Source organism: Oncorhynchus masou, chromosome 14 (genome assembly GCF_036934945.1).
Source record: "Oncorhynchus masou masou isolate Uvic2021 chromosome 14, UVic_Omas_1.1, whole genome shotgun sequence".
Classification (NCBI taxonomy): Eukaryota; Metazoa; Chordata; class Actinopteri; order Salmoniformes; family Salmonidae; genus Oncorhynchus; species Oncorhynchus masou.
Genome location: NC_088225.1, coordinates 10,552,817 through 10,565,222, shown reverse-complemented (window position 1 = coordinate 10,565,222; position 12,406 = coordinate 10,552,817). Strand labels below are relative to the sequence as shown.

Genomic DNA, 12,406 nt, shown 5'->3' with positions numbered 1-12,406 from the left:
CTTTATTGTACATTTAAATGCTCACTCACAGATCTATGGGTAATTTAGGCTCCAAATTTCCACCCTGTTAGGATTATGCATCTAACAGGTTGGAAAATCCACCAAAAAAGCTTGACCAATATGTTTTTCTGAAAGTCAAACTGGTAGAATACAAAAAGGTCCAAAAGGCCCCGCAATGAAGGAATGAGTCACCAAAGGAGCATGTCTTTAAGTGGTGACACTCCATGTGAAGCCTGTCAGAATGATGAATCCTCCTGTTATTTGACCCAACACTTATCTCACCCACCTTACCTATCCTTTAGTCTCTGTCACTCCTAAGCCACTTTGTACACCCTCCCTTCCTTGAGGATTCAAAGTCTGGGATTTGAACATAATTGAAGCTGTGACAGACTGAGGACATTGGAGTCCTTCAACCTTCGAAAGGAACTAAGGTCACTTTTATTTTATCTCAAACTTGTCTCATGTTAATAGCCGGCTGTTTTCTGGATAAACAAAAACATAAGGATATTCTAGCCCTGGATTACATTACATGAAATAGGTTATGCTGTATAATTGCACCAATATTTTCAAAGGACCAACAGTTCCCGACTGACAGTTTTCCTCATGGGTGCTTTGCAAAATGCCAACTTGTTGCCTACTAAATGTTTTCTATGAGCAACTGTTTGAGCTTTACTAGGGTAAGTTAATGAGAAACTACGTCTTCATGAGTGAATTTGGTGACAGTGTGTGTGAGTGAGTATGGCTTTGTGGACATCATGGGAGCAAGTGAGATAGGAAATTACTAATGTCCTGCTATTGACTGTCGCAGCATCCAAATTATTACTACTGTCAACACATTGAAGTCGATTCAAAGATGCTGTGAACAGAACCATTTATCAAGCAAAGGCTTATCACCACAGTTTCATGTTGTCTTTTTTCATGACAAAGATTGCCAAACTAAATCGCTTCTTCGGATTAATTGTCTTAATCAAGTATCTAAAATGCAAACTGCTATTCAGTCGCTGCCTGAGCATACAAGTTGAAAATATTTCCCTAACATTCAAGTGAAGTGAACAAATACACTTCTGTAAAAGTGCAGTTTTTGGAGTGCAGCAACTGCATCTTATCGTTTGATCTTTGACCACAACAAGTCTATTTCAAGTCTATTTCACACTTTCTCTAACAGTTAACAGCCTTTACAAAACAGTTTCCTCAGAATCTCAGCATCCCCTCCCCCTGAGCATCTGTCTCCACCTGAAGTTCTGTGGTAAAGTGAGATTCCACCACAAGGTCTAATATCCCAAGTGCTTAATAACAAGATGGAAATTCATTTACACCTTTTTCAAGCAACCGCCTTTCATCAAGCTGTAAATCCAAGCTCAATGTTAAATCAGGAATAACATGTGTTCTATTTGTGTGTGAGCTGAGTTCGTTTGTGTGTGGTGCTGTATGTAGTGTGTAAATGGCACATGACAATTTTTAAAACTAAAATAGTGTATACATCTCAATAAATAGCTGCAGGAAAAGAGGCAGTTAACTGGGAGAGTAAACATGTCCATCTGTTGATGGACATATATCTGGGGGTATCGAGTAGACGAGCTGTGGCGAATGTAAAAACATCCTGGCTAACTTCATGTATCCCTTCTCCCACAGTCCTCCCACAGACACACGCCAGCACAGATGGCCCAGCTCTCTGCCGCTCTCGCTCAGCAGATGCACACTTGCATTAATCATAAAACAAGACTTACAAAGAGAATTTAACCCTCTCTTACATGTACTGTTCTTTGCCAATTCTCCCTGGCTCCTTGTGGTAGTTTTCTGATTCAAACTAAATGAGAGTACTATTCATGGGAATCAAATGTTGGGGGGGGGGGGGGGGGGTGGTGGACTGTCTTAATCAAAGGGTTTTGTCCTCTGAAAAATGGCCACCACATACAACATACATACTTTACAGTAAGTCAATTTTCATTCTTACACAACACTGCAAAGAACCAAAAGATACATAAATAAAATGTAATTGCATCAAATAGGCTCGGTAATAGTTCATTTGTCCCCATATGAACTACAGTACTGCGTGTAATTCTGTTGTCGTTCTCATTTTCATGATTAGTAATTTCCCCTATTCCCTAGTAGACTTTATGCCCTGTGGTGAACGATGGTCATGCCCCCTTGTCCCCAGCTTGAGCTTGGGGCATCCTGCCAACACCCTTTGATAATGTTAGTGAAATCCTACAATAAATACTATCTGCTATATGGGTCATTTGATGGGATCGGGATGGGAGAGATTCAGAAGGCAACTGTGAAAGCAGAGCATGATGTACAACTAAAGGAGAGCCATGGGGCTCGATAGCGGGCGTGTTGCTAGAGGCATTTAGAAAATTGACCCTGTCTGTGTAGTCTAAAGAATTCTGAGTAGAAATCTGACGTTACTTCATACTATAAATCTATAAATGTTTATTCTGTAAACAGAACACTTTGTTTTGATGATGGCTGAGCATACTAGTCCTCATTACACATTATAAATATAATATGAACACACACAACTGGAATCCAATAATAGCCTGCAAATGATCAACGTCTCCTGAAGTTTTAGACCTGATGCCCTTCAGATCTACAAGCTCAAGAGTCATCAGTGAGTTCAAGATCAGGCTTTCCACAATCTCCTTACCTTGCTGCGTCCGCCTGTGTTGAGACGTAGAGGGGTGAGGAAGGGGTCAAAGATCATGTGACTGGTCTCGACGTTGACCGGCGACTGCCTCTTTCCCATGGCACACAGGTTCCAAGCGGAATTCACTAGCCCCCAGAAGGATGGTACTGTGGACAACAAACACAGTTCAATTTCCTTTATCATGTGGATGTCTAATATCGCGTTGATGTGTGAGATGAGTAAGTTCTTAAACTATAAAGTTGACCTATAAAAACTTTGACAGGAACCACTGAGGAGGAAACACTGAGTAATGAAACGAAGTAAAGATTTCCCTTTAAATTCCTTGCCTTACTGTAACCGAAACAGCAGCAGTTAGAGTATGGAGTATGCCATCAGCACAACATTCCATATTATGATTGTACAGTACTAGGAAAAGCTATTTTGAGAAAAGGGCACGTGAGTAATGCCAAAGTTGATTATGTATGTATGCATGTAGATACTACTATGGATTTAGATAGAATCCCTCTATATTAGAATCAGTTTAAATGCTTCCAGAATCTGATTTAAGATCAGCTGAAATAATCTTAGTTATCCCTCCCTCGTTACTTGCACATGACAGAAGGGACTGGGGAGAACCCATCCTCTCCTCTTAGTAGGTCTCAGAGCCTGGCAGTGGCACAGGAGCAGGGCCGCTGTGACAGATGTGGCAGGCCTCAAGAGTGCCATCACTACTCCTTTCTGACACGCGTGACGTCACCCAGCTGTGATTACATCACGTGGGTCGGCTTGAGTGGAGAAGGCCGCCCAGCTGTGAAACAGATAAGGGTTCAGGACTTTTACACTCTCTCCCTTAGCACAGGGATTAGAGGCTGATACTCATCTGGACTGCTGGACGGAGACTCCTGGGACAACCAGTACTATTCATTGCTTAATTCATGGGCAAGGGGCATGCCTTCTGGGCAAAGCTCAATGGTGGTTAAGGACTATCAGATCAGCGCCACAACCCCCTATAGATATTTCTACAATAAGAGGAAATCAGGACTAGGAGTCAATTTCAGAATTAAGAATCAGCTAAAGAATCAGCTAGTGAATCTGCTCGTGAATCAGCTTAAACTAGCAAATAAGCAATGAATTAGCCACCCTAAGCTGATCAGTGACCTATATTACAAGCTGATCTTGGCCAAACTACTCTTAATGCACGATAATGAAATATAGTAGATGAGGATCTGGAATGATGTTGGAATTTCTGAATGTCAACTAATTGTTTACCAGTTGTAGCTGCACGTGTAGAGGGTTCAATATAGTGTTAAAAAAAGGTTTAGTAAAATTATCACAAAATTAAGCCTAGGCATTTTTAACTAAACTATCATTGTTTTAACAATTGATCCAGGGAAAAATGTACACTGTTGTTGATAGTTTCGAAGGCAGTATGTTGGCAACAATTGTTACTTTTGCCCAAAAATTAGGTCATGTGACATATATAAAAGCCTTTGTGTCCTAAAACAGTGATGTAACTGTGTTGTAATCCCACTCAGTGACATTTGGTGAGCACAACAGTCGGAGGAAAGAGAGGATATGTCAAACTGAGAACCATGCTCAAAGGAAATGTAAGATAGCACTACACTCAACTCACGGCAATCTAACTGTTGGATTAAATTGTTAATCACTTTCATTGCTTGTTGGTTTGGTGGAGCAAGAGCGATACAAACATCTAAAGAAATGACGAGGCATTCATTGTTAAGGATGCTTCATAGGGCAGATTCAAACAAACATTATTGTTTTAGCAGCGAAAGGTGCTTAGAGATGCAGCTGGACATTACTGAGGCTGAGCAGGAAAGACAACAATTTCCATTAGAAAACTCAGCTAGAAAAGTACAAGTATGTCTAAACCCTCACGTGTGAACTCTCACCCCCTTTACCCATGCTGCCTAGTGCTCATGATCTCTATTCCAGTACAGGTATATTTTTGGATCAGGTAGCAGGTGCATGCAGCAGGTGCAATGCAGTATGTCCCAGCCAAGAGCTGAAAACCAGACCCTACAGTACAACTACCTCTAGGGAGACTTCACAACACGTGTTGGGATATGCAGCTAATTGAAGTCTAGAGGTTTTTTTCCAGAGCAAAATAGTCAGGATATAAGCATAACGTTACAGAGAACAAACTAAAATGAGAACATAAATGTCAATGGGTCTGGAGAGACCACTAGGACTGAGGACTGGCCAATTCACAGCAATCACAATTCACAAAATTCACTCTGATTTCATATCAAAATGACCAGGGAAATCCTCCCCTCAGATCGTAGGGATTACATTTCCAATTCTCCAAGCAGTGTAAACAAAGAAGACAAAATTGGGACAGTTTGCAATCTATTGAACCTGCTGGACTGTGCAGACACTCCCGACTCCAGTGTATTGCCTTCCCAAGGTCCTGTGGATATAATTAAAGTGGAGGAATAGCTGATGATCCATCATGCAGTTAACATCAGAGAGCAGATGTCTTGGGACGTGGGAGAACTACAGATGGAACTACAATTAGTTCAAATAACTTTGTGTTGCAACTGCAATATTGTCTACCAAATACTAGGACACAGTAGACCTTTTCACAGTCAGACAACCGACTCATGAAAACTATAGGCTATGCAGTGTGAGACAATCAGAGAGTAATGATGAAGGGAGAATTGTTCTTCAATAAACAGTGCTTAAAAGCGTGCTGTAAGCCAAGGGGTAATTCCATGGAGCAATTTATTTAAAAGGTAGGCAGGTGTTTTGGGTATTGGTGGGCAGGTAGCAATATAAATTCCAACGTGGTAGCCTGACAATGTACAACAACTAGCTAGGTTTCCATCCAGTTGGTGACAGATTTTCATGCAAATATTCTAAAATCTGCATAAAAACAAACATACACATTTTCTTACCAGAAATTTTTCCATCAAGTAACGGACTTGTTTGAGGATAAAAGTCTGTGCGTGATGACATAATGCACATAAAAATAACTTTTGCGGTTCAATTTCCATGTACTGAATAAAAAAAATACACGTTAGATGGGTTTCCATGACATTTTCAACTCTTCCGATTCAAAAGGTTGAATGTAAACCTGGTTACTGACAAGCTTCTGGTTTGACAGGATAATATACCTAGGTTCTAGACCCTCTTATCATCATAGAGGATTTAACACCATCTGCTGTAGGAGGTTATTTTGCTCAGCCCTCAAAACAAATCAAATCTTACTTTGACACGGCAAGGAGGAATAAGCCACTGCTTTTCTGACCTTTCCTTTGAGCATCTTCCTTTATCACAGCTGTAAATTACTTGGCTGGCTCGCCTATAGATGATTTGGTTGTTAAAAGTCTTAAATGTCAGCCATAATCTAGCACCATCACATAATGTTTTAGCTTTGAAGACAATGGTGTAGCTAGTGTTGCTCCAATAACAAACCTTTCCGCTCATCCTCCGACCGCCATACCCGCAGGTAGAAATACAGCAGCAATATGCTAGAACATATGTATGTTCATCACATTAGTCGGTGGGTGGGAAAAGGAGGAAGAGGGGCTTAACATTATTATAGCTCTGAGTGAGAGCGAAAATGTAAAGTGTCCTGTGAATATGGCCTTTTAATACCATTAGAAGATTATTGAGCGCATAGTAATCATAATTCTATTCTAGCCTCTTCCCATCCCATTTAAATTCCCTCATAACCCTTTGCGTGGGAGGGATTCTGTTTCTTCCTTCCGCACTTCTTTTTTTGCCCCTCAGAGTCTTTGCAAGGGCGTCTGCGTCTGTGTGTGTGTGTGTGTGTGAGAGAGAGAGAGAGAGAGCTGGCTGTGATCACTAACTTGGTGACCTACTTTCCAAGACTGCAGCACATACAAATAATAATACAGAGTTATGCTCCTGTAAGAATATACAGAAGGAAGGTGATGCCTTTGTTTCTGACAAAAGGTTCAGTTTAATTGAAATCTGTATCAAAAAGTTAATGGGCCAAGGCATAATTGCACTCTTCTTGAGCCTGTTTAGATCAATTCGATTTCCTTTCTATTTCAAAAAGTAAAGTCTTTAATTAGATGGCTCCAAATGTACATTCTGGCTGTAGAGTTTCCCGTTTTCATCAAAAAGGGCTTGAGGCGAATAAATGTACAATAGCAAAAACATCCCACCAACTTGGCTTCCACCCAATATGACACCAGGCACATACACAGAGTCACTGTCATTTGCGGGTGACTGTGTGTGCATGTCTCCTCTCCTGTGTATAAAGGTCTCTGTGGTGATCAACAGGAAGCTTCCCTGCAGCTAGGCTGAGAGGCTGAAAGGGCTCTCCCCCTGAGTCCACACACTGATACACTAGCAGCAGACATAAAGTTAAAGGTCAGGGAGCATCCCACAACCTTCTACAAAAGACTTCCAAAGGCCTCTGTGTCACCTGCTGTGCTTATCTGTCACAGCTAATAAATAGGCATTTCTCCTCCTAGCCCTGCTGCCCTAAACGAGAGGAGAGGTTGAAACTAAGGTAATCCAATGACAGAGTTACACATGGAGCAGCTGAGGACAGTGCTGGCCCTCAAGGCAGCAGTTTCTGTTGGTTACACATAACCTTATATGAGCCCATTGGCTCATCCAAATTTGCACCCTTTCTTAAGGCACACATAGACAATTGGGGTGGGATGATACCAGTATCGCGATACTAAGCAAAGGAAACAAAACACAAAGCTGATTTAACTTATTTAGGAAAACAGCACTAATGTTGGAAACAAACATCATTATGTTGTCTTCCAGAGCAGGCACAGGACAAAGTGACTAAGGGGGCAGTTGACATCGGTGTGGGGGCTACATTTTTGGGTGTTCTTGCATTGGAATTATATTGAATTCTGGTTATCACGCTATACCAAAATAAACATAAAGTTCAATCATTATCAATTATATATCATTGAGTGCTATTGAAGTGACAGGTTGGGGCAGAAACTGTAACCTATCTCCTTCTAGCAGTCATAAGGACAAATATTCAGCAGGAGGCAGGCAGGTAGAGGTGCAAATGAGTGTTGAAGTTTTTTACACAGCGCTGGCGTTTCAAAGATGACGCTGATATTTACAAATATATATATATATATATATATATATATATATATACAAAGTCTGACTTCAAAATGTCAGCATTCAAAAGAAAATTAACAGTAAACTGGTAAGTGCAATTCAATAAAATGCAATTCAATAAACCAAAAGTTCTTTATCACAAGTGTTGCGCAGTTTGTGAGCTCTCCAAACATTTCCAAATGAGAAATGGTACGAATGTATAATTATATTCAATGTTGTATTATTGAAATGTTACCAGACTACACAGTTACAGTGCCTTGCGAAAGTATTCGGCCCCCTTGAACTTTGCGACCTTTTGCGACATTTCAGGCTTCAAACATAAATATATAAACCTGTATTTTTTTGTGAAGAATCAACAACAAGTGGGACACAATCATGAAGTGGAACGACATTTATTGGATATTTCAAACTTTTTTAACAAATCAAAAACTGAAAAATTGGGCGTGCAAAATTATTCAGCCCCTTTACTTTCAGTGCAGCAAACTCTCTCCAGAAGTTCAGTGAGGATCTCTGAATGATCCAATGCTGACCTAAATGACTAATGATGATAAATACAATCCACCTGTGTGTAATCAAGTCTCCGTATAAATGCACCTGCACTGTGATAGTCTCAGAGGTCCATTAAAAGCGCAGAGAGCATCATGAAGAACAAGGAACACACCAGGCAGGTCCGAGATACTGTTGTGAAGAAGTTTAAAGCCGGATTTGGATACAAAAAGATTTCCCAAGCTTTAAACATCCCAAGGAGCACTGTGCAAGCGATAATATTGAAATGGAAGGAATATCAGACCACTGCAATTCTACCAAGACCTGGCCGTCCCTCTAAACATTTCAGTGCAAAACTGATAGAGACATACCCCAAGCGACTTACAGCTGTAATCGCAGCAAAAGGTGGCGCTACAAAGTATTAACTTAAGGGGACTGAATAATTTTGCACGCCCAATTTTTTAGTTTTTGATTTGTTAAAAAAGTTTGAAATATCCAATAAATGTCGTTCCACTTCATGATTGTGTCCCACTTGTTGTTGATTCTTCACAAAAAAATACAGTTTTATATATTTATGTTTGAAGCCTGAAATGTGGCAAAAGGTCGCAAAGTTCAAGGGGGCCGAATACTTTCGCAAGGCACTGTATATTGGTCATTCATCCTTCCTCGTTGAAAAGGTCTGAGACCTCTATTTTATTCAATGCGCTGCCATTCTTCTTCTGTATACTTGTATGCCTGTGCTCCCCTTGATTATGGAGTAAAGAAACACAGGGAGGGAGGAAGATGGAGAGAGGGCTGTGATAAAACTTTTAGAAGACCTGCAGTCAGAACAGTAGTGAACCTGAAGCTCCTGCTGCAGAGACAGAGGGCGGAGGATGAAGCCAGCCCATGTCAATAACACTGCCCAGGAGCAAGAACGTTAGTAACAAGCGAACCCTCCTGGTTAACAAGAAATGTTCCCTTCCCAAAACAGAGAGGACTGTTTGGCCTGGCTTTCTGTTACGAAACAACCCACTGGACAAAAGCTGGTTGAATCAACATTGTTTCCACGTCATTTCAACAAAAAACAATGACGTGATGACATTGAACCAATGTGGAAAACTGATAGGACCATCTCCTTATTTAATAGTGGGCCATGTGGACACCAAGGCTTTGAGTTCATGTGATGTCAGTGTTTGTTCAACATCAAAAATAATTACCTGGAACAAAGCTCCCTTGGACAGCATCTTTGTACGCCCACCAACCGTCATGAATCTTTGGTGAAATTAGCTGTGCTGCAGTAGAAAAAAAAAAAAAAAAAAAAAAACACAGAAACTATCATGTCTCTGAAAATGATCACCAACTCACTTGTTAGAACACTATTAACTTTCACTTCTTAAGTCTAATATTACCTTTAAAGAGACAATGAAAGAGATTAGAGATAAAAACTGAATTGAGGCCCTGGCTTTTGTGGTCAGCCTGACCACATTAAAGAGACGTAGGGTTTGGAATGATCAAGTGGATACATTTAATAGTACATCCATTTAATAGGATATGTTGCGTTACGGTACAAATAGAATAATGGGCTGGTTACTTAAGACAGAAATGAAAAGAGGTTGGTCCATAACCAAGGGAAGTAGGGTGCACAAGCATTTCACTACACTCACAATAACATCTACTGACCATGTGTATGTGACCAATAAAATGTACCCTCAGCACCCCCTGAAAAATCTGAAAGAAATAATTCAAATAAAGCAACCAAAGGTTGTGTGTTCGAGTTGCGTCGGGGACAACTGTGGCATTTAAGCTAACACTTTCCCTAACCTCAACCTAATTCTACTAACCTGCAACGTAAATTCCCCTAACATTTGTCCTTACCACAAATGCTAACAGAAGAACAAGCAGCCTGTAATCAGAGCAAGACATCAAATACTTATTTTTTTTTAACTAGGCAATTCAGTTAAGAACAAATTCTTATTTACAATGACGGCATACCGGGGAACAGTGGGTTAACTGCCTGGTTCAGAACAACAGATTTTTATCTTGTCAGCTCAGGGATTTGATCCAGTAACCTCTCGGTGACGGGCCCAACACTCTAACCACTAGGCTACCTCCAGCACCATTTGTCCTCCGAGATGCATTATACATTTCATCATCCAATTTGTATGATATTGTACGGCCGGGTAAGACGTGATACTACACGTCCTCCAATTCATATGATATTGTACAACAGCTATTCCATTCATAACATAACATATCACACTTAATGGAGGGAAACAAATTTACATCCCAAATCCTATGAATTGCCCTGAGGCCAAGTTGTTGTGGTACAGGTGGTAGAGCACCTGCCTCTGCACCACACAGGATTTGAGGATCATGCCCCCTGTCAGTTTTCATCTCTCTTGCTATATTGGTGGCAGGCAGCAAAGGAATCATTCCGGAGGTTTCTAGGGTGCTGGTTTGCAGATGGGCTCTGTGCGAATGGACAAGTCTCAAAGGGAGAGAATGCTGACATGTGAGTGTTCTCCTGAGTGTTCTACTGCCTCTATCCCAGGCCCAGGGTTTTGTGGTACATCACTTGACCTCTGCAATGCTGGATCTTGGGGTCAAGCCCCATGGTCAGCTGTTCTTCCCACTAAACATCATGTCAGCGGTCATGAGAGTAAGAACATAAGATACCATTTATTGCTGTCTGGCAGATGTAAATAAGAACAGAAATGAAACATACTTGAAAAGTTCCATCTATTGACAAATTAGTCTCTGTCATAGCTTATTTTGGGACAGAGGCCTCCTAGGATGCAGACAAGATATTCGATGTGTTTGCGATGATGTAAGATGTGGGTAATAATATCCATGCAACATGCAAAGAGCATCTGTATGTGGAACACGCCAATGTTGAATCTAATCTCAGCATTATAAATTCGACAGGCGCAAAGAGATTTTGTAAAATGTTCTCTCATTGGTACCAAATTGGGGGCGGTACAAAACAAATCTATAATCCTAAACACAAATAGCATATTATATAATATTATGACTAACATTCAAGAGAACGGCTAGATAATCAACGATTACAGTAATTGTGTTGCCAACTCACGCGCAAGTGGAGTAAATATTTGCTTTAGTGACCTTTAAAGACCTGTCATGCTTAAACCTACACTGAAACAATTCTTCGTAGACAGCTGCAACACCCGTGCCCTACATTGCACGGTTTACAGTAGGAACCGTATCACCAACAGAAGACTATTCTGTATTTCCTTATCCAAATACATTTAAATGTGTCACAATATTCTGGGGTTTGTTCAAGCCCTGAAGTTCATCACTTCATCTCATGTATTCCATTTAATTACCGCAGGCTTCAAGGCTTACCTGATGTGCAGATGAAATATGCTTGAAAAATCAAAAATATTTCCCAAACGATATGCATTCTTCATTCATTCCAAATTAATTTTGCAAAAGCTTAAATATATTAATTGCAAAGTTTGAGTTCTTAACGATGACAAACTTTGACGAGGCATTTTCCCCAATCCGTCAACGATCCAAGGTGTCACATTCAGAGTGTTGCGCGCTCTGCCAAAATGGTAGGTCAAAAGAACGCGCGCCAAAACCCACGACCGCTCAAAACACGTAATCTAATCCATAAAAAAAAATATATTCTATAATTACGACACGATGCAATAGTTCGCTTCGCCATGGAATATGTTTGAAGACCGAGTACAAACTAAAGCTACATGACTGGCTATCTTTGAGTGGACTCAACTTGTCACTGCGTGCGGCAGACCATCACCATGGACAGACTGGTCTCGTGGACTAGACGTAACATAGTAAACGTAAGTACGGGACAATCAAATTAGTATAATACTGTATGTTTGGTATGCTTACATAAGATACTAGGTTACTTAAAGCAAAACGAAAGGAGAGTGGTTGGTTGGTCGTGGTGGATGAGTGAGTCTAGCAACCCAAAGGTTACATGGTCAAGTCTTATCACAGACAGCTTTTGCATTTGAGCTAATTAGCAACTCTGCAACTACTTACTTATTTTTAGGTACTTTGCAACTACTCAGTAGCGGTGCATGGGTAATATCACTGAGGATGCCAAGGCAGTACAAAAGCCATATTACAACCTATGTTGTGATTATTGTGTTATTTGCTTTATAAGCTATTCGTTCATACGCCACCGTGATATACAATAAGGAAGTGACAACAGTCACACAGTGGCGGAATAAATTCAAA

General features: G+C 40.6%; 1 protein-coding gene across 1 annotated transcript in view; it reads right to left on the bottom strand.

The window, feature by feature from the left end:
* The window catches only part of LOC135554173 (carbonic anhydrase-related protein 10-like), a 28,214-nt gene extending 16,246 nt beyond the window's left edge, over positions 1–11,968 (bottom strand). Inside the window, exons 1-3 of the mRNA XM_064986288.1 lie at positions 11,543–11,968; positions 9,397–9,471; positions 2,648–2,793 (exon numbers count right to left, since the gene is read on the bottom strand). Coding sequence (XP_064842360.1) covers positions 2,648–2,793; positions 9,397–9,471; positions 11,543–11,600 — 279 coding nt within the window. The 5' untranslated portion in view covers positions 11,601–11,968. The remainder of the gene's footprint in view (positions 1–2,647; positions 2,794–9,396; positions 9,472–11,542) is intronic.
* Positions 11,969–12,406: the final 438 nt, after the last annotated feature.